Source organism: Epargyreus clarus, unplaced genomic scaffold (genome assembly GCF_041222505.1).
Source record: "Epargyreus clarus isolate Ecla_fem2 unplaced genomic scaffold, WU_Ecla_fem_2.2 ptg000014l, whole genome shotgun sequence".
Lineage (NCBI taxonomy): Eukaryota > Metazoa > Arthropoda > Insecta > Lepidoptera > Hesperiidae > Epargyreus > Epargyreus clarus.
This window is the reverse complement of record NW_027332222.1, coordinates 5718451-5741257: the sequence shown is the minus strand read 5'-3', so window position 1 is coordinate 5741257 and position 22807 is coordinate 5718451. Positions and strand designations below refer to the sequence as shown.

At 35.4% G+C, this 22807-nt stretch overlaps 2 protein-coding genes across 4 annotated transcripts; one reads left to right on the top strand and one right to left on the bottom strand.

Moving 5' to 3' along the window:
• Positions 1-1584: 1584 nt before the first annotated feature.
• Ythdf (YTH domain-containing family protein) lies at positions 1585-13914 on the bottom strand. Of its 3 annotated transcripts, XM_073079619.1 has the most exons (9): positions 13637-13914; positions 13313-13522; positions 12727-12851; positions 12107-12281; positions 10292-10576; positions 5798-5929; positions 4753-4881; positions 3094-4610; positions 1585-3015 (listed from the first exon to the last, which is right to left on the bottom strand). In XM_073079619.1, exons 1-9 carry the CDS (start codon positions 13731-13733, stop codon positions 2974-2976), a joined length of 2712 nt encoding a protein of 903 aa, XP_072935720.1. In that variant the 5' UTR covers positions 13734-13914; the 3' UTR covers positions 1585-2973. The 3 variants fall into 3 exon arrangements, with proteins under 3 accessions (XP_072935720.1, XP_072935718.1, XP_072935719.1); XM_073079617.1 differs by lacking the exons at positions 10292-10576; positions 12107-12281; positions 12727-12851; positions 13313-13522; positions 13637-13914 and adding exons at positions 9357-9381; positions 9488-9779 and having other exon boundaries at positions 4750-4881; XM_073079618.1 differs by lacking the exons at positions 10292-10576; positions 12107-12281; positions 12727-12851; positions 13313-13522; positions 13637-13914 and adding exons at positions 9357-9381; positions 9488-9773.
• A 957-nt stretch (positions 13915-14871) lies between these two features.
• LOC140747288 (replication factor C subunit 4) lies at positions 14872-18229 on the top strand. The gene is made up of 6 exons (XM_073079616.1): positions 14872-15038; positions 15387-15662; positions 16062-16280; positions 16681-16840; positions 17103-17185; positions 17463-18229. Exons 1-6 carry the CDS (start codon positions 14932-14934, stop codon positions 17668-17670), a joined length of 1053 nt encoding a protein of 350 aa, XP_072935717.1. The 5' UTR covers positions 14872-14931; the 3' UTR covers positions 17671-18229.
• The last annotated feature ends 4578 nt before the right edge of the window (positions 18230-22807 follow it).

The window sequence follows — 22807 nt, the reverse complement described above, 5'->3', positions numbered from 1 at the left end:
AAACAAAAAATACTTATATAATGATTTAAACTCTTATTCAAATCAGATAATGGATTGAAAATAAAACATAAATATATGCGTTTTAAATTTATTGTTATATGATACGTAGATATCGTAGATTTAAAGAAATGAAGATATGAAACCATAAAGGCTCATGCACATTTCGAGAATGCCGCACCGAAGCATTGCAAAAATATACCTGATTTAAAAAGATTTGAATAAACCAAATTACAAAATGATTTGCTTTTTTTTATTTGACAGACAACAGTAATTAAATGAATCACAGTGAACAATTAAAATTTACTTCACTTTTGTCTTTGAAGTAAAAATGCTTTTCATTTTAACTTTTTGCCAGGTAAAGCATTTTCTTATTTTTTATATAATGTATATATCATGTATAACGTGCGTTAAAAAAGCGTATTCTACTGTCTAACTGGTTAAATTCATTCAATACAGATAATGTCTTATCGAAGTAAGTTAATAACCGGCCACTGTCTGTTTACTACGCATTGCATGAGCGTAGAGCACGCTACTGAAACAATAACCTTTGCTATAAGCGCAGCATATTCTTAGATTCTGCCTCTCCCCCAAAATTGCTTCATGAGCAATGGTTTTCCATACAAAAATAACTTAAATAGGTAACCAGTAAAATGTATGTAAAGGTACTCATGTGGATAGTTGATCCGGCAGGGTTTGTCCTGCTATTAGAAAGAAAACAGCACCAAATATCCTATCCTTCATACCAAAATCGACCATACGCTAGGCTTGTGCTCTTCAATGTTTAGGAATTGATCGAGCAATATTACAATTTAGCAGTATGTATTGTATATCCAGTAATACAAAATATTGCAAGCTAAATTACATGAACTTTTCGGATAGATTTCAATCGCAGTGAACGTATTTATTCTTGGCATTGCCCTACTACCCGTTTTATCAAATAATCTGAGCTTAGCAATGCGTGTGGCTTTTGATGTATTAAGTCAATGTTAAAATTATAGATCAAACAGATCCAAATCGCATCCTCATGGGAAAGTTCCAAGGCTAGCTGCGTTATCTCTGAGCACGGCCCAACTAAACGGATTCTTTGCCAAAAATACGTACCAGCTTTTGAGTCTCTGGACCTTGTGTTGACAATTTGACATGCAACAATTTCTTGAATTGAAAGATCAGTTTTATTAAAGTTACAGGTGTAAGATCTCTATTGGATGGAATGTAGAGCCCAGAAATATAATACAATAAACTTGTTAACTTATTGTATGAAAAAGGCTATTAGACATAATCACACCTTCATGCTTACAGTATATTGCAGCGATCGGCTAACTTTTTGGCAACACAACGGAAATATTGCTGGGAAAGTATAGGCATAATTGCAATATTTGTTGGAGAAAAACGTTAGTCGTGAAAAGATCCTATAATTAGAAGTAACGCAGGCGAGAAATTAGATTGTTTTAAGACTCGCGAGCCGTAAGAAGTGTAGAAGGCGTAATGAGGGCCACGGGTTGCCGACCTTTACATACATGCTGTATTAGTGTATATGATAACGATATCAATAAGGTAAAGGAGAAGTAAAAAATAATACTTAACAACATTTATGACAGCCTTTAATCAGTATCAGTTGAACTCTAAAAGTCCCACATAATTTTCATTATAAATCAACACTAAAATGCGCATTGAATATCAAACAGTTACTCATAACATGATTGAGGCCGTTATCACATCAGAGTAACAAGAACGCGCATATAAAACAAAATGTTTCTTTTCGGCGCCATTTTGACGAGTGTTTGAAATTGTTGAACAAGAGTTACTCTTGACAAAATCAATAATTAAAAACTTTTAAACAAAATATAATGCATCAGCAAATTACTAGCTACAGTTTAATTCATTCGAAAAATAAAAATACGTTGTGGCACTAGCACTACATACATCTAATCAATTTCAAAATTAAAAAGGCACTTTAAAAATAAGGTGGGGTGATTAACACATGTAAACAATAAAATGGAAATATTTCGTCGTCGATTTCTCTCGTTACACTGTTGTTGCTCTTAAAAATATGTTAATTTTCAATAAAAATATGTACATATTGTGTTCAAAAAGGAACAAACCATACTACCTATTACTACTACAGATTAATTATAAAATCAGTTTCTAGTCACGCCAAATTATACAAAATCGATTGGTTTCTTTAATTTCTCTATAATAATAACAATCAAGTCATCATTACAAAGTAAAGCAACAATAAACGGCAACATATCTATGGTAATGCAATAGAAAACAATTGGGATTCCAATGCCACGAGAGAACAAAATATATGTGCAATTAAAACAATGTATATAAAAAATGTCCACACCTCATGTGATTACGTGTTACTGTAATATAAAAGTTATACAAATCTCAATAGATATAAAGTATTATTTATATCCATACACAATATACGCAGATGTTTGTGGTATCACTTCACTCAGTCAGCGCACAGTGTTGATGTATCATATCATCTTTTCCATTATTTTCACCAGTCCCTTATCAAAAGGATCAACTCCTCTCTGCACAGAAATTCCTAGTTATAAAATTACGATACTTCATTGATTCAGTCCACGAATTTGAAACAAAGTCCACAATTACACACCATACCATGTGATCTTATACAACACATGATTTGACAACAATGTTCTGTTCACTAGGCGTTTGTTTAATTAAACGTTCTTCCAGTACAAAATATTTAATTAGCACATTTTTAATTTGTTGAAAGTTTTTTCTTAAGTGAAGCACTGTTCAAAACAATATCTATTTTTACAAATGTTCAAGTGGAGACGCAACGAACCGCGGTCGCGCCTCGTAAGGATAGGTCCTCATTCCTGTTCATGTATGTTGACTGTACATACATATTTGTAATGCGGTACCAATTGTTTACTTGATACTAGTTGTCTATGGAGAGAAGCCAGTCCTCAAATCGTTCTCGCATATCGTATGGTGCGATTAGTTGCGAGGACGTCCGCGACCACGCGAGCCATCTCGATCCTGGAAATGTAAAATATCAATATAAATTTCATATTGGGGAATGTCTTAAAGAGCAACGGTAAACTTATAACAACAAACCTTGTGATGGGGTCTAAAATTTGAATCGCGGTCACGGAATCCGTGATCACGATTATCCCGACAGTCACGGTCGTCGCGCATGTCACGCGGATCGCGAGGTTCGCGCGAGTCGCGATGGTCCCGGGGCTCGCGGCCGTCGCGGTGGTCCCGGCCGTCGCGACCGTCGCGTCCATCACGTCCATGGTCCCGGTAATCGCGGTAGTTGGCGCGGAACCCGCGTCCGTTGTCGTGATCCTCCCGGTTGTCCTGCGGGGCGTGGTGGGGCGGCACCTTGCGAGAATCCTCCTCCTCCTGGCGCCTTTCATAGTGTATAAAATCGTCAAAAATAGAGGTAGAGTGGCAGTAGCTATGCATGATACGCAAAACTTGCAGACCCTTCGCGTGCGGCACCTCCTGCGTGTCACGAGAGTTCGTCACCGGCTTGTTTTCGTTATTCTCTAATTTGATATGACGAAGTTGGACGTTCGGAACGTCCTTAACGTAAATCCACCTGACGCGGAATTGTCCCTTCCACTTGTCTTGCGACCACACGTTCGAGTTGGAATTATAGTCGACGGCACTGATCATGCAAGCCATTCCGCAGAAATGTCCGCTGCCGTTGACCGAGAAGAACAGGTAGACCACGCCCTTCTCCCTCTCGCGCTCGCGAAAAGCCGCATCCAGCCTCTTGTTGCCGTGTTCCGTGCTGCACCAAATCTCGTATTTGATGCTGCGATGAATGTCGTCCTCGGAATACGACTTGATGACGAAGAATCTGGCATTCGGCGCGCTCAGATCGAACTCCTTCGGGTTGTAGTCATTCTTGACCCGCAACTCGTCGAGAACCGGATGCGGGGTGGGCCCCGGCACGGCGGGCATGGGCACGGCGGCGACGGGCGGCGCGGGCATCGGCGGGCGCGGCTGGTGCGGCGCGTGCGGCGGCGGCGCGCGCGGCGCGTGCGTCCAGGCGGGCGGCGGCTGGTGCGGCGGCGGCGGGCCCCGCTGCATGGCGGGCGCGGGCGCGGGCGCCTGCGGCGGCAGCGGCAGCGGCGCGGGCGCGGGCGGCGGCTGCAGCTGCGGCGGCGGCGGCGCGGTCACCACGGGCGCGCTCTTGCCCGCGTCCCACGTGCTGATGTCCATGTTGTGCTTGCCGGGCACGATCGGCGGCGGCGGCATGCCCGGCCCCTTCTTCTTGAGCCCGCCGCTCTGCGAGGACGGAGCCGGCTTCGCCGGTTGGCTGGCGATGGAGGCCCACGTCATCTTTTTGGGCTGCGATCCGCCCGACGCGTCCTTGAGCTCCGAGCCGCGATCCTTGTCGGCCTTATGTTCGCCGAGCGAGAGCGCCTGCACGCCCGTCTCGACCGCCTTGATTCCATCTGGTACATATAATTCAGCTCTGTAATAATCATCGTACTGCTTTGCGCGACCTAGTTGACCCCAAGTGGAATAGTCACCGTTTCCAGGGAAATAATTAAAAGTTGACGCCGGTTGGCCGAATGCAGCGGTTGAAAATGGTGTTGTTGAGGGTCCAAAGACACCTGGAAAGTTAGAAATAAATACTATCAATATACTAAAAGTTTCACAGTTATGGATAGATAAATTTCTTTGGAGGTTTAGCCTTATAATGAAAGGGAAATCTATCTTCTTATTTTCAGTTATTTCGCAAAAAATACTAGCTACCATCCATGCCATATGAATCATGAGGATTGTATCCTCCGAGGAAGGTCATTGGATCTGTTCCATTTGTGGACCATGTCCCATCCCCGACTCCAAAGGCCTGATAAGGAAGTGCTGTTGTACCATAATAACCTGAAAAGAATGGAAAATATATAATTAGTTTTTATTTTAATCACACTGAATATAATAGAACTAAAATTTGTGGTTTATGTTTAATAAGTAATCTACATCATTATGGCATATTGACTTCATTCTACTACAATGATAAAATAGTTTTAATAAGATAGTTGGTATAATTATTTATCTACCATTACGCGATTACATAATAAACAAGAAATGTTCTACAGTCATACCGTAGACAACATAGTAGAGCAAATAAATTACAAGCGCTTATATAAAAAGCTATTATACATAAATTTCCCTTATGCAGGTCTTTTTATAAACCAATTAACTCATAATTATACATAGGTTAGAAACATATTATGCATATTAATAATAGTTGTCAACTGATGTCATAATTGATTGTGGCAGGTGTTTCTTTATACTCTCACTTATCTATTCATACTTTTGCCAATGTATGCCATATTCGCTCACATTTACTAATAATGGCTCTGTAATTTCATACCCAACATACTGCACCACTCTACAGTGCACAAAGTATACCAATATTATTACGTTTATTAAGTTTTCAAATAAGAAATTTGGTAATGCACTAAAAAAATAAAAAATATATATCATTATAATTTTATCAATACACCCTCAATTCAATTGTGTATAAGAAACCAAACATCCCTTGTTGACAAAGAACGAAAACAAAGTGAGAAAACCTGTATATGTAAGAGATTTATAAAAAACAACTCAAAGGTATGTGAAGTCAACCAATACACACTTGGCAGCACGGTGGACTATGGCCTAATCCTTCTCATTTTGAGAGGAGACCCGTGCGCAGCGGTGGGACAATAATGGGTTGATGATGATGATGAATGATGGGCTAGGGTAGCGCTTATGATAAAAATGTGGAGTAAAATAGCAAAGTATATGTACCTACCTGCCGCGCTGTAGGGATCGGCTGCTGTCGAGATCGGTGGTGCGTACGAGGGTTGCTGCTGATGCCGCCATGATACCTCCGTCAGCTCGTCACCGCCGCTCTCTAACTGTTGCTCTTTAGGTGCATTTGTCACTGTAAAAATTTGAAGTATCCCTCATTTTTGGGTTCGGGTTTATGATAGGTCTTTTTTTAAAATAGCAAGTGTAGTGTGTCGTGTGCATGTGTGGCATGTCACATTGTGCCTTATAAAGAAAAGTGAACTATATGTAAGCTAGATATATTGATATATCTCTAGTGCATGTCAACAGATTCTCCCCAGTACCACTATTCCACTGTGATTATGATCTATGTAGCTGGTTGAAAATATTGAAAAATTAAAAAGATATTAAGAGGAGAATTAAACTTATCTATTATACATAATTTACATAGCATACAGATGTGCATGTAAAATTTCTGTGTTCCAATTTAATATGAGTGATGGTTCACAGGTTGTGATACATAATATACAGAACGAGCTAACTATTCATCTTATGTATTTGTAACCTTGAAAATAAAAGTGCACATTTACTGCTTAAACACTCATAGTAATTCTTATAAATGTGATACAGTTATATATGTTGCTACATCATAAAGTACAATTTATTAATGAGAAGCTGCTATAGGTTAATTAGTATGAGATGGATTGCTATGCCTACTTCAACTAAGCCAACAACATATTTACAGTCACTTGATTATTTAAAGTGCATGTTATGTACTCAATTTGTTTATTCTAGATACTGCTATATACATATTAGAAGTTTATATAACTGTATTATATTTTAATACTCTAAGTAATTCGCGGTGTAAGAGTCAGATGAATGTATGTACAAAAAATAAAAAATGGTTTCTTTTTCACATAATGGTTCACAATGTAGTCTTTTATGAAATGGCAAAACGACAAAACGCTATATTTAATATATTTATTTCAGCTACTGTATATTATCTCTATTAATAATCTGGTAAAGTTTGAAGTGGCGAATTTTTACACTATTTTTGCTCTCCTGTAAAATTAACAAAATGTAGATACGTTCATCTGACTCTTACACCGCGAATTACTCTCTGAAGGCGAGTAATGAAAATTTATTATCACTTGCTATAATGATGAAAATAACAAAACAATTGAGTTTTTAAAAAAGTCTGTGACTCAAGACTGTGACTTTATGAAATCACTCTTGGACGGCACTGTACCTACACCCCTTTTATTCTGAGAGCAAAACCATGCCCAGCTATGAGATAGTAATGGGTTGAACACAATGACTTTGTTACAAGCACCATATTTACTATCTATACTAATATTATAAAGAGTAACTTTGTAACGTTGTTTGTTTGTAAGGGTTAATCTTCGGAAATACCGAAACAATCATGAAAATTCTTTCACAATCAGAAACCTACACTATTTAGGAGTGCTATAAGCTACATTTTATTATAATTGAACAAAAAGTTCAGAGAAAAATAATGGCATATGTATGTCAAGTCAGGTGAAATTGGACAAGATGTAATGCTTTACCAGCGTGCGCTGACTAAACGGTTAGGTATAGACTATGAATGAACATAATATTCATTAAATATTCATCCTATTGTATAGTTAAAATTGTTTATGGTATACATTTTCAGTTACATGTATGTCAGGTTATGTTTTTTAAATGTGGTCAAGCCGCAGGTGCTGCTAGTATTTAAATATATTTAAAATGTATGTATGTATAGTGTACGAGCCAGCTCGCACATTTTTGCATTGCACTGCATTTTACATATTCCGTAAAATCTTTATGTGTATGACATGTTACAAAGACAGTTCGAATAAAGGCTTCCCGCGGATTACACGCGTTTTAATTGCATTTGACATTTTTCTAAATATACATATATACCGTAAATTTATATTTATTTTTTTTCTCCTTCGAGCCGGATTTGAACCAGTGACCTATGGACCTTACATTGATTTAGTTCTACATTTGTTCTATTTTTACTTTTAATATTTTTGTCTTTATTTTTCTTTTCTTGACACTGGCAGTATGTACAAGCCAGCTCGCACATTTTTGCATTGCACTGCATTTTACATATTCCGTGAAATCTCTATGTGTATGACATGTTACAAAGACAGTTCGAATAAAGGCTTCCCATGGATTACATGCGTTTTAATTGCATTTAACATATAGTGTCTCGATCTATTAAGATATTTATGTATATTAATCATATCCTCAACACTCAATAATTGTAATGTTATATCACTTATATCACATAAGGAAGCTTGAGCCATGTAATTTATTTATTTCTCTTGTAAATATGCAGATAGAAAGTAAAAATGTACAAGATTATATTTTATTTGGCTTTATAACATATTATAAATAAAATGAAGATAAGATTGTTTCACTTCTAATATGTAATTCTAATGCATCGTAATTAACAAAGCAGCATAAAATATACATCTAATTCACTATGCCGCATTTATTGATAGCAGCATAAATCTGAATAGGTTTATATTACATCAGGTAATGATTTGCAAAACTAGTGACTTAAAAAAACAGATGTTACGATAATATATATGATACTATGCTGATTTTGCATTGATATAAATAAACTTAGAACTGAATAAAAACACATGGACATTTATAAATGAGTTGTTTTCATATTTAAATTTAGCTATTCTCACTATTTATGATATTTGAAAATTTTATAGTTAAGAAAATTTTATAATTAAGGCAAAGACTTGTAGTAAAATAAGTAACAATTAATAAGGTTTTACAACTTATAACAACATTATTCACAAATAGTATTTTTTTTAACACAAACAATAATATTGTGACCAGTTGCTTAAGACTTATGGTTACAGTCAGTTTGAATAAATCGTTATGTTAAACCATAAAGATTGATTCACTCATTATATGCATAATCTGAATCATATTAGGTAAACTGTACATAAATGAAATAACATTATGTCAGAACAGCTGTTCTTGTTATAATCTCAGAATTATAAGTACTTACAAGTGATTAGCTATCATGTTTTGTTATTGAATCACACTCATTATGTATATGCACAATGCACACTTGTTTACTAGTCACCTATTACTAATATCAAAATGAAATAAAAATACATTTATCACAATAAATTATTCATACTTACTCTTGAGTAACAAGGAGCCGAATGACTAGACTGAAGGGTGATTATTGGGTACATATCACGAGAAATCAATAAAAATGTGTGGGAGATTTGTGTAGGACGAGCGAAACTTGAGTATAAATATCATAGGCTATGAAATATACATAAGCATAACTCAATTACAACAGATTTCTCGGAGATGCCGAATTACTTTTGATCTCGGATTTAGTTTTGAGAACATTGGGAGCATTCATTCATTTAACGGGACACTTACAACATCCGCTTACTCAGGTGTAAGGAACAGAAAGTGAAAATTAGATAACGCTCGTGACGGCATCACGTTAGTGAACACCGGACGCTAAGCCGACCGGTGCGAGATTGTCTACCGAGAAAACTCTTGCAACGTCATAATGGTACCATCTTTACCTTGGTTCCCTTGCCCTTTCATCCGCTACACGCCCGAGTAACATGAAACAAGGAATAAAACAATACACTCATTAATCTAGTATCAAAATATATGAACGTAAAAAAGCAGAAAAAGCGTAAATGCAAAATACCTGATCTGACACGCCTGCTGACATTGGCCGCGATTTCAAAGTTTATTGAGCACTTATCAAAGTCTTACGCACAACACTTTATAATAATCACATCGGTTTCACTACACAGAGTCCTACGTGTCCAAATATCACCTAAATCCTTTAAAAAGTCACCGCTCGTATTCCCAAAGTAATAGGAACAAACCGAACGAATATGGAGATAGCAAGCAATGGCCGCCGAGATAATGTTGCCAGTTCATTATTTTTATTTCATAAAATTTCAAATTAGTGTTTTTAAATATAACAGAAATTCAAATAATTTCTTGGATTTCAAAAATAATTAACAAAACAAATAAAGCTATACATTTTGAATGCAAAATGGCTTGCAAGTGGTCTAAGTATCAACAGTTACAAAACATTAAATTAAATATTATACTTAACTTTTCTTTAAAATGGGAAAATACATATTTTACAATTTCCTCAGAATCAATTTTAGGGATGTCCCTAAACAGTGGTATTATATGGAATAAGTAGTCACAAATTATTTTATATTTCGATTTAAAAATTGAATGTAATTTATCAATGCAACATGCAAAATGTTTATTTTGGTATTTTGAAAAAACATTGTCTATTTAAGTGGTGGTTATAAAAGAAAAACATTCAACAAATAATCAACACAATATTATCCAATTTAAATGATATTTAACACATTTCCATTATTATAAAAACATTTCATCTTAACAAATCATATGTAAAACCTTATTAATAAGAAACTAGTTGAGGATTATTTCTTAACAAAAAATGATGATATTGTTTTCGTGCCACTAGCTGCCTTCTGTCTGGCCTTCTCTTTGGCTGATAATGGTTTCTGCTTTTTAGATTCACTGAAACTGCTATTCAATATTCCATCTTTGCTGTCTTCCAGAATATCTTCACAAGGTTCTTGTTTCACTTTCTTATTCACTCCATTAATATCTACTTCAGATTTGCGCTTCTTACCTACGGATTCTATCAGTTCTGGTGTGAAATTGAATTTTTTTTCTAATAGTTCTACTAAGTCATCGGGCAGATATTCAGATATTAAACCAAAGGCATATTTAACATAAAATTCTGAAACAAGTTAATACACTGTTTATATTTTACAGAAATTGTGAATCTTAAAAAAAATAAAATAAGTTTTATATACAGGGTGAATTTTTAAAACGGGCCTTCAGGGCCAAATCCGAAACTATAAGGATTAACGAAAAATGCTGAAAGGAGTTACGAGGCCGATTTTGATAAAAACTATAAATGCATCATTACTTTTTAAAAATAACTTTTTCCCTAACCGGGAATCGAACGAGTTCATTTTGAAAAAAAATACACCCTCTATATTATTTCACTATCTGATAGTGTTGCTTCTAAGGATCAAATTCTGTGAAGTAATATTATGTGACAAATTAAAGGAAAAGGAAAATTTTGAAGAAAATACTTATTTTTTCATACATTGACATACTAATCCTTAAGGATTATACATAACAAATGATTTATGTATAATTCTTTAGAAACATACATAAGTCATATCATTGAAGAATTTGCTGGTTAATCAACTAATTATTCGATGTTATGACCATGACTTACGGCTTAGTATGAGAAAGTAATAGTTTGGCAAATAAGTTACCGCCGTTTTTAGGATTATTTTTTTAATAGAAATAGGTAACTGATTAAATAGTAAATTTTTATTGTGTGTTGTTTACAACTTCGTTAAAACGTTAAATATGATTTTCTTTATCTCTTTGATTAGTAATCACTCAGATTTGACTCGAAAAAGTCATTTTTGCAAATAGTCAACTTTACGTCTGTATTAAACGAAACTCCGCCCATAGCAAGTTAAATCTATTATAATGGTCCTTAAAATAACCTTAACTAAGTCGGACATAAAAATATAAATTCTTGGAGAACAAAACGTCCGCTTTCAAATGATTTGAAACATTGAGCCAAAAAAATGGTTAATACACGAATTGTTTAAATTGATGAATGGCGGGAACTTAACTGCCAAATTAGTATGAAAAAATATGTATTTTCTTAAAATTGAGGTTTTCCTTTAGTTTGTCATTTATCATTACTTCCCAGATTTTGATCCTTATAAGCAACACTATCAGATAGTGGAATAATATAGAGGGTGTATTTTTTTTTCAAAATGAACTTGTTCGATTCCCGGTTAGGGAAAAAGTTATTTTAAAAAAGTAATGATGCATTTATAGTTTTTATCAAAATCGGCCTCGTAACTCCTTTCAGCATTTTTCGCTAATCCTTATAGTTTCGGATTTGGCCCTGAAGGCCCGTTTTAAAAATTCACCCTGTATATTTAATATAAATAAAAAAATTAAGATACATGCCAAATTTCACCTCAATCGGATACTGGGAAGTGGGTGAAATTTAGCTAGCTAGATTTAATTACAAACACCGAGACATAATCGAAACTAAGATTCAAATTCAGACATAATTTCAAAAAGATAAGTGTCTCAGTAATGGATATTTGCCTAACTTAATAATTTGCATTTCTACTTTACAGGTTTAACATTGTAAAGTGTCAATATAGGTATATTCAAATTAATTTGCAAAAACAAAAGTAAATTCTATATTTTAATTTATACAAACCTTCATTAAGAATTTCATTTTTCAAATTGCTAGTTACAAAAGTTGCGGAGGATGCTCCAGCTGTGACATGAATATTTTTTTCCTTCAAAACATTGGTAAGCTTGTTAACTCTGTCTTGTAGCCATGACAGTGTTTTATCTTCATTATATTTGTAGGCCTTAATGTCTGCAGAGCCCTGGGAGGAAATAAAATGCCAATTACAACATTATATTTTTTTATGTATAATTGACTTATTATATTGAAATAGCAGGCAAGCATGCAGTCAACCTGATGGTAAGTGGCTGTAGTGGCACACATGGACATGTAATCAACCACAGATAAGATTAGATTCCTACCTGAGGTCAGCCACAGTTGCACTGCTCTCCTGAGGACAGAGCTGGAATATCTCAGAAAAGTATGTCTCTCTTACCACACCCTTCAAACCAGAACACAGCAGCACTTAACACTGCTGTTATTAGGCAGAAATATATGTGGTGGTAGTGCCACCAGAGTTGAACCACAGAGGGTACCATTATATTTATATTATATTATTAGTAATATATTGATGATTTAATTTTTACTTAATTACATGTAACAATTTAGGAGTATTAAGTATAGTATAAATGATATTGTTTTGTTACCTTTAAATCAGCAATACAACAGAGATCAGGAATAAAATCAAGGATCTTGTCAAAGCCCTTTTCAGAAAGCAAATCTTCGAGAGGTATGGCCATATCACAACACTGCTGTTTTAGCCTTGGTAACACTAAAACAGTAATTTCATTGTGCTGTTAATAAAAGCAACATAAAATGAATAGTTTGTGAATTTTCATCTTGTATATCATTTACAACAAACATATTATTCAGTCACATTCTAAAAATTCATTAAAGCTTAATTTTTTATTTATAATGCTCTTCTATTTCATTCTCACTAGTCATACTCAATGTTGTGGTCTATTTATGAAGTTAATGTATGCCAATATATAAGGTACGCAAGATCTATTTATAAAAATAACAGGCAAGTAGGCATCACTACCAAAAAAAACATTCTATTCCTTCATCACATGCCAAATATCATAGAACTTGTACAAAACAGTTTAAATGCCTTACAAAAACATTCGTTTCACATTCTTATTATTAAGGTTAGGAAGAATCATGCAATATTTGCAACAAAACAGACAATTTTTCAGCAATATCTTGATAACTTGATAGTAATTAAAATCGAACCTAAAAACAATGTGTTAATTGGAGTGACCATCATCAGGCTGCCATCAGACTTGACTGTTTCCCCCACAAACCAAGATCTGTATGGTTCACTGAATGTAACAATTTCATACATTTTCTTATTAGCATTATCTAAGCAATATTTAGTTGGATTTCCACTAGCTGGATGTGGAAGTGTTATAATATTAAAGTTGCTGTTCTCCAACACTGACTCTGGAATCAAAAATATACTTATTGCCTTAAGCTAAAACACAACTATACTAAGTACTAGGACATGTGGAAGAACTTTCAATTATTTACTATTAGAAGATGAGCTGAAATACTAACCTTTAAGAAGTAGTATCCACGAGTTTTCTATGCGCTTCACTGGCGGGCTTTTGGTTGGGGTAGATCCAACAGATTTCTTCTTAGATCTAGTAGTCATTATTGCAGTTTTATTGTCGGTACATTGGTGTAATTATGGAATTTAAATTGTTATTTATTTCAGCTTATATTTTATAAGTATCTTAATGTTTAAGTACAGCTTAATTAATCAAGTCAACCTAAACATTTATTTCAGTTTAAATAAATTTTACTTTATTGTTGCTTGAGTTGCTTTGCTTTTATTTTCCGGTTTTCCCGCGATTGTTTATGTGACAGTGACACTAACTAGAGATGTGCCGAGTCAGGTAATAATAGAGTACTCGAGTCAGTATTCGAGTATCTCTGGTACTCGAATACTGACTCGAGTACTCTATTAGACCAGATATACTCGAATACTGATGGTACCCGTACACTGACTCCAGTCTTATGTACCTTATTAGTAAAGGAGTAGTTTTTTTTATATTCCCTGCTATTGGACTGTGTGTTACAAAGTACTCGAGAACTGCATGCTAACTCGAGTATATTGTGAATACTCTGGACTCGAGTACTGACTTGATTCTTTTTTATATGAGTACATTAGTACTCGAATACCAAAAATGGCCGACTCGGCACATCATTAACACAAACTTGATATTATCGAATATTCTCATACACTTATTTTTATACATAAATTAATTTACTTTATTCGATGCTTTCATAAAAAAATATATAATTAGAATAAAACTCATAGAAATATAAGAGGTTTCTCAAAGAAACAGAAATAACACGTGCAATTATGTCAACTGATTACTGTCCCACGCTTATATAATTAATGCTTTTTATTATAAATCGATCGATGCAGTATTTCGATGTCACGTTGGAATCATTATCGATATTTTGTAAGTTGAACATCACTAGACAGCATCTTTTTTTTTAAGCTTTATTAGTGTAGATTCTTTGGTTTCGGCCAGACTATAAACTTTTACCATAGGTACAATATTCTTAAATATTTTATTTAAATTTAATTTATCATAATGAAGAGGATCTAACAATCAATAACATAAGCTTGTAGTTATTAAAACATTAATATACAGAACATAACATTTTATTTACTCGTATTTTAATTTATAAATAAAGTATTTTATACTTCCCAGATGGCAATGATAATATAGTATGACAGTTTGATTTTTGAAGCCAAATAAAACGTCATTATTGTCATGTTTACATTTTTGCCGGTTGCCGCGTTTTCTTTGTACAACTTGAAATAATTCTAATAAATAATGCAAGCCTTTTTAAAAACTGGAAAGCTCTCAGCATCTGAAAAACCATCGACGTCTGGCGTAAAATCAACTAAAAAAAAGCCGCCAGCGCCATGGGTAGAAAAATAGTAAGTTACTTTTGGATTTCTGATTGTCTTGTAAGTATACAGGAAATCTATACTCATTTCGTCTGAAGTTTCAAATAAGTTTAAACATTTGATATTAAAACGGTTTCTACAGTCGTAGCCCTTCTACGATTCCCTGTGTCGTGAAAAACATCGTCATACCCAAAAAATAAACACTCCCTGTAAATTTAAATTATTCGTTAACATTGTTGTCTGGCCGGGGATTGAAGAAAACCTTTGAGTTTCAGACTGATCGAAGACTACTCTGCCACGCAGAATTACAATATTCACGCTCATATCTTACGCCGATAAAGTCCTATGGTGAATTTATTTTTTCTTTCATAATTTCAGCCGGCCAAAAACAATCGACGATATAGTAGACCAGGATGAAGTAGTGCAGGTTTTACGAGAATGTTTGTCTGGTGGGGACTTGCCCCACTTACTGTTCTATGGCCCTCCTGGTACTGGCAAGACAAGTGCTATCCTTGCCGCTGCTAGACAACTCTTCGGTGATATCACTCGGGACCGCGTGTTGGAGTTGAACGCCTCGGATGAGAGAGGGATACAAGTTATTAGAGACAAAGTGAAAACCTTTGCACAGCTGACTGTTAGCAGTACTAAAGCTGAGTAAGTTATGTTACTATGTTAGTGCACCTAATTTTAAACTTAATAATTAAAAATATGTGCATATAATGTTAATTAATTAAATTAGCAACCCTATAATCATTTCTAGATATTCAATAAATAATTAAAATAATGTATTAATTTACTTTAAATGTCATCAACAAACGGCAGTACAGCAACAATAATAATAAAATGTTACGCAAATATTATCAATGGATTATAAAATTATACAATTAATTTAAAACAATGACAACTAATAACTATCTACTAAATAAATTAAATGAGTATCATAAATTGCAGTTAAATAATCAATTAATTGGATGTAATTATAATAACAATTCATTTATAACAATGTCCAAAAATAAAATATAAAAATATAAACTTTATTATATTATATTCCAGTGGCCGACCATGTCCACCATACAAGCTAGTGATCCTCGATGAAGCAGATTCCATGACAACCGCAGCACAGGCTGCCCTTCGCCGAACGATGGAGCGAGAGACAAGAACCACACGCTTCTGTCTCATTTGCAACTATGTGTCGAGAATCATCCCACCCATTACAAGCAGATGCTCCAAGTTTAGATTCAAGCCATTGGCTAGGGAGAATGTTTTGAAGAGGTAAGTCTGGTCTTTATAATGTATTATTATACAATTGTTTAATATCTATTAAAGTGTTATGTATGCCAAAAATGGTATGGTCATCTGAAAAACATAACTATCAATAGGTAAACTTTGAAAACTTAAAAAAAATTATATTGTTCGCTTCTTCAAAAGATTTAGTAGAGATTGAAAAGATATGTACCAATTTTATCAGGACTTATATGATGTATTATATGCAGCTTTTCTTCGTTACTTCTATTAAAGTTAAATGTTTTACCATTTTTAGGATCGATGTTAGAAATTGTATTTCTAAAATTATAATTTCTAACATTTATAATTTCCAAACCACCAAACTCAACCAAACTCAATATACTTAATTTTATATAACTATGCAGTTACTATATTATTAAATTTGTAGGTTACAAGAAATATGTGAAGCGGAGGGTGTGGACGTAGGGGATGGTGAAATCCTTAGCCAAGCTGTGGACACATGTGAGGGGGACCTGCGTCGTGCGCTCACTGCATTACAGTGTTGCCAGCGCTTGCTTGGGAAGATTACCGCTGATGGTCTGATTGAGGTACCTTTTCTAGAACATTTTTGACATATTTGGATCTTTTATATGAAGATTTTTGACCAATAGAATTGAATCACAATAATGGAAACTATATCATACTAACTGGATGCTGTTGTTCTTGAAGAAGTCTTTTAAATCATAATATACCTTTTAATGCACTCCTAAATAGACTTACATTATATAAATTTATCATTTTGCAAGCAATGTTAATTGTTAATTGTAAATTCATGAAATGATTCATATAATATTTCTTTTCTTTTCATAGGTGACTGGCCTTGTACCCGACAAGCTAGTAAATGAGTATCTAAGTGTTAAGAAATACAGTGAACTTGAGAAGTTTGTTGAAAAGTAAGTATTTGATAAAGGAAAAATCTTATATTCATGTTTAAGCCTTCTAACTTGCGTTTATAATTAAACTATCTGAACATTGAAATAACTGCCACACTAATACTACCCATATCTAAGCTCATCATGGTGGAATCTCTGATACTTTAAGTGTACATGCTGTAGCCATAGTATAGGTGTCTTTAAGAAAAAAGCAGGTATCATGTGCTTTAATTAGTACGAGATTCAGACATTGGTTAGGACTGTATCTTTCTCCTCTAGTATAGCACCGTTGTTCCAGATTCCTCATGGACGCATATTCAGCGTCCCAACTGCTGGAGCAGCTGAGCGCGACAGTAGTGACATCTGGGCACTTGACCAACAAGCAGAAGTGCATGATAAGCGAGAAGTTAGCGGTGTGCGCGCATCGCCTGCTGGACGGCGGCGCCGAGCTCATGCAGCTGTTTGACCTGGGCTGCACCATTGTCATGGCTAACAGCAACCCTTGAGGGTGTCATACACTAATAATTTTATAAATGATAAACTGCCAAGCGTAGTAACAAATATTCCAAAAAATCTGTTTATTAAAGGGTTATCGTTATTTTGGATTTTTAATTAATTAGCAATTATTTTATCTATACTAATTTTATAAAGAGGAAAACTTTGTTTGTTTGTTTGGTTGTAATGAATAGGCTCAAAAACTACTGAACCGATTTTAAAAATTCTTTCACCATTCGAAAGCTACATTATCAACAAGTAACATAGGCTATATATTTTTTATATGAAATATATTTGATAATAGATTTTGAGGCGGTACAAAGTTTGCCGGGTTAGCTAGTACTTTATAAAATAGTGTATGTCTTGCCGCCTGGAGCGAAGTAACTGATTGTTATCAACATGTTGCAAATTATTTAATATTCCGTGTATTAAGGAAAGTGGTAGGTACTTATTATTTTCGTAATTTTCGTAAATTTTTCATGTTGTTAATTGAAAAAGCATGATCCTATCACTTTTGTTGAGAACTTGTTATTGTCTGTATTCCATAAATAATAAATATCTATAAATAAACATTAAGAGTATTTATTCCGAATACCTTTTTACTATTTTTTGTCACAGTTCTTCTAATATAATTTTCGTAATCTCTAGAGTAAGTTTCATGTAATTTACAATCATTTTTGGAGTTCCGTTTTGGTATTGGTAAATTAGTGTTGAATCACGGGTTTTCTATCGGAGGGGTTGGTTCCCTGGTTCGTATCCAAAGCACCCTTGATTTTTCGAAGTTATGAAAGCATTGTGAGGAAACCTACATATCACCTGTTTCTTAAAAATGTTTTTCAAGGTGTGCGAAATCGACTTATTGATATTTGATGCCAGATGTCAGTGCAGTGAAACGTGGCATAAACCTGAAAGGAGACTCGTGTCTAGCCCAGCCCTGTGGGGTGGTTATTTAAGAGTAAAAATCGTATTATGTCGTAATTATTAACGTTTTTGGTTCCCCTTCCCTCTATCTAATGTATACCAGACCATATCGAATAATATACGAGATTACGTAAAACCAAAGAAAGTTTGTTAAAATTGATTAAAGAAGAAAGTTTCAAAAGTACTACATTATTTATTATTGTTAACATATTCTCATCTAAAACTTAATGATAATAAACTCTTTTTACCCTCTCACCCCGTAATATTTGATTTGTTTATTTGTGCCATGGATACATAAAAAAACAATTACACAAATCTTGGTCTTCTTCTTTGGTTCTTTGGTTCTTGTCCAGAATAGAAATCTTAAATCGTAATTTACATATCTGCCTGGCCGGGATTGGAACCTGGAACATTTGCATGTCATTGCGGTATGGTGACTACAGTTAAGTTCTCCTCTCGTCCGTTTTAGGTAGGTCGTTGACGTTACAAATTGGGTTGCAGACGACCTGAAGGTAAATAGTAAAGCAAGCCCAAGCTTACAGACACAGCCTTTACACAAGAATAAAAAAGCGTCAACATTTTCAATAATCGTCCCTAATGGATTTTTACTGGACTTTATAGCATGGTTCTCATGACTTGCACCGTATTAATTAAGAAGCGCGCGTATCCCCGCGGTTAGATTATAATCAATCTAGAAAGTTAAGTAATGTCGGAGTTGAGATAGTAGAATGGGTTACTATTAGTAGCTAAATCATTTTTGTGTGGCAATTGTTAGGCCCTTATTAAGACCATGACAAGATCCGATACGTTTTGGAGCAACGCAGAACTATGCTTCAACCCTCTATGCTCTATCTCATGGCTCAAGTAAAGATGTATCGAAGACTAACTGGACAGAATCCCACGTGATTAGTTATTTAGTTTCTTAGGCATCATTTTTGATGACGGGAGGGAAACTTTAAATCAAGCGTCATCTGAGCGCTAGGCCCCTGTCAGACGCCGCCAAGCAGAGCTTTACGCTCATCCCACTCCTCTTTCGGGTGATACTATGTACAACTGCATACCAACTGACTAACGTTGGTATGCAGTTATACATATAGTATTCCTTTCTGGAGTTGCCGCCTGGGCGGTTCGGGCTTCCATTTTTGCCGCCCATATAGCTTGGGTCCCCTTTAACGTTCTTCTTAGGCCAGGCCGGAGATATATTAGCTCTATTCTGATCCCAAAACTACAAGGTTTAATAAGTATCTAACGAATACTAACTTAATCAAGATGTAGATTTTGTTCCAGCAAATATGTACCTCCTTAGGTATTTTTATCGTTAATTAAGCCAAGTACTTCAACATTAAATTGATGGTTAAATAAATAATCATCTGAGGTATACGTAATAGTCAATGTTAGAAGCGTATTTGTTGCTAAAAGTTTCTTTATGGTGAATCGGGCATTTGACCTTCGGCAGGTGTACGTAGTACCCTGGGCCTGGCGCAACCCGCGTTGAGGTACTACCATCACGTCTACAGTTTACGCGCACGTTCATTTCACTTCCGCTGTCGGTTGAACGCACGGGCGAGCGAGTAGGAAAGATAGAAAATAACGTTCTTTAAAGAAAAGATAATATCGGGTGGCGGTGCCGCGGTACGGGCGCGCGACGCGCTCCCCTCCACGTCACGGTTTGCGCGCGCTCGGCTGCCATTGGCCGCGTGCGCCCCTCCCGTCGCGGCCGAGTCGCACGCGCAGCGTCTAGATTTTCAGATTTCAAATCTCGACCGTTTATTTCGTGGTGAGCGGTCGGCGCGCGCGGGTCGCGCCTCGCGCCGTCTCGCCGGAAACGTGCGGCCGCATTTCATTCTTGTTGTTTAAAAAACACGGCAACGTGCTCGTTAACGTTCGGATCGGTGCAACGTGACGTCGCGGACGATAAGTGCGTGCATATTTGCAGTGCGTCGTGCACCGGGCTCTACGACCGACGGTACCGTCAATTTCTTTCGATGAGTGGAGGTTTAGTGCATGTTTCCTAATTAATCATGACTAGATCCACACTCATCCATGGAAGTTGCGAAGTTCTACGTGAAGCGAGCGAGCGGTGACGGCGAGGACACGAGGAGATGGCGTGCCGGTGATTACGAGCGGGTATCATTACCGAGCGCCTCGCTAATGATACGTTGAGCGCGGCAGGTATGCGCTCTAACGCAAAGGTAACCTCGGCCTATCTACCTGCTTGCCCCGGCCGAATTATGATTTTGTTACCGGGGTCGGTAAAATATCGTTTATTCTGAGTGAGTTTTTGTCATAGTTTTTATGACTTAAAATGAAAGGATTTTTTTGGCACGCCGATCTTGATGTATATCCTGGATGTAATTATTGACGGATGGGTCGATTAGGTTAGAGACCCTGATTTTGGATTTGGTTGCGGATAAATGCGCGTGAGTACGGGGTGAGTGCACGCGGGCGAGGGCGGGTGGAAGGGCGCGGCGAGTAGCGGCGCGGGCGCATCTGCTCCTTCTGAGAAAGGCCATTGTGGCGGTCCCAGAGTGGTCAGTGAGGTGACGTCACGGGCTGGGGCCGACAACCTGACGCTGAGCCTTCCCCTCACCCCTCCAATGTACACAATGCACATCCGACAACTTGTACAACTATTTTTTGCATTGTTAATTTATAATAGTGTATAGGAATTTCGTTGGGGTGGGAAATTTTAACGTCTTATCATTCTTTGTAATAACGACTCCCCCTGCGGAAGTAGTCATTCAACTCAACAAGTCAGCCTCATGAATTAAAATGTTAACTGTCGTTCAAACAATAAAATGGAGGGTTCTTTTAATTTAAAAAGTTCATATTGTATTATTACTTACTTGTTTTCTATTTTTTAAAACCTTCTATGTTTTACAATAATTTGTGGGTATTTCATTATTATGTATGTACAAGCACTTTACACTATTTAATCATCAATAATATTTAAAATGAAAATATTTAAAAAGTTTGTTTGGGATTCAAATCGGCATAATTAAAAATGTTACCTATTGCTTTTTCTCTTTCAATGTTCGACTACAGAATAGTGGATGTTCAAATTTTTTTTTTATATATTTTTTCAAATTATAATAAACTTAAATGATGATAACATAAAGCCATATTACATAAACCTTAATCCGTATAATGTATTATTATTAATTAAATATCGAAAACATTAGAGGCTTTCGTTCCTAAATTAAGTATGTTTAACATATATGTATACCTATAGTGTTAAGAAATTATTACAAATACTTTATTGCTTCACAAAAAAATATGGGAAACTGGCAACTATTACGTTAAATTTATTTGAATGCAAAAAAAAAAATAGAAAATCGTTCTTTTTCGCTTGCCGAACCGCCAATTACTAACAAAGAATACTAAAGGCGAACAAAGAAGTTACCAGAAACAATTTAAAAGTATTACAGAAGGTAAGAACTAATTTTGTAAGCTTAGAATTAGTTTTTTTTTAATAATAATACGGTTCAACAAGTCATTCTCTTTCGAAAGTCATTCCCGGAATATTATTCAATTCTAAATTACTTTCTACCTCGACGAGTTAATAGATTTCCAGCTAGTGGTTCAGGTAGCCGCCCCTCAGGTAGAAATAATAGAACTGAACAAAAGGATGGGTTCATTCTGGGAATGCGGAACGAGAAACCGGCTTTTAACTAAGCTTTTTGAATATATTTAGGCGGTTCTATAGTAAAGTTGAAAGAAGAATTCAGTTGAAACAAATAAGAATATAAAAACTGTTAGAAAGCGGACAAAAACTTATATTGTTGATTTAAGTGGATGGTAGTATTGAGGTTTTGAATATTTCTGAGCGTTTTAATTTTTTATTATAAAGCGATCGTTTTATTTTTAAGTTTTTAGAATGCTAAATATAAAGAAAGTAGCGGGCAATTGTGAGAAATTATTACCGTTTTTAAGTTTATTCTTTCTTTACTATGATTTTAGTAAAATGTTTAAAGTAAATTGGGCATCGTTTTTCGTAGCATAACGCCTACAATGTAACTTCATCACATTCTCCATTTTATGATTATACCCACAATAAATTTACAATAACATTATTAGTTGTACCATAAAATAAATTTGGAATACGGATAGGACGAAACAGGGTTCGTTTTTTGGCATCGGAATACTACAAAGATGGGTTTCATTACCCTCTAATTGGGCGGTATAAAAGATGTTTAAAATGTTCACAATAATCGTCAATACGTAATA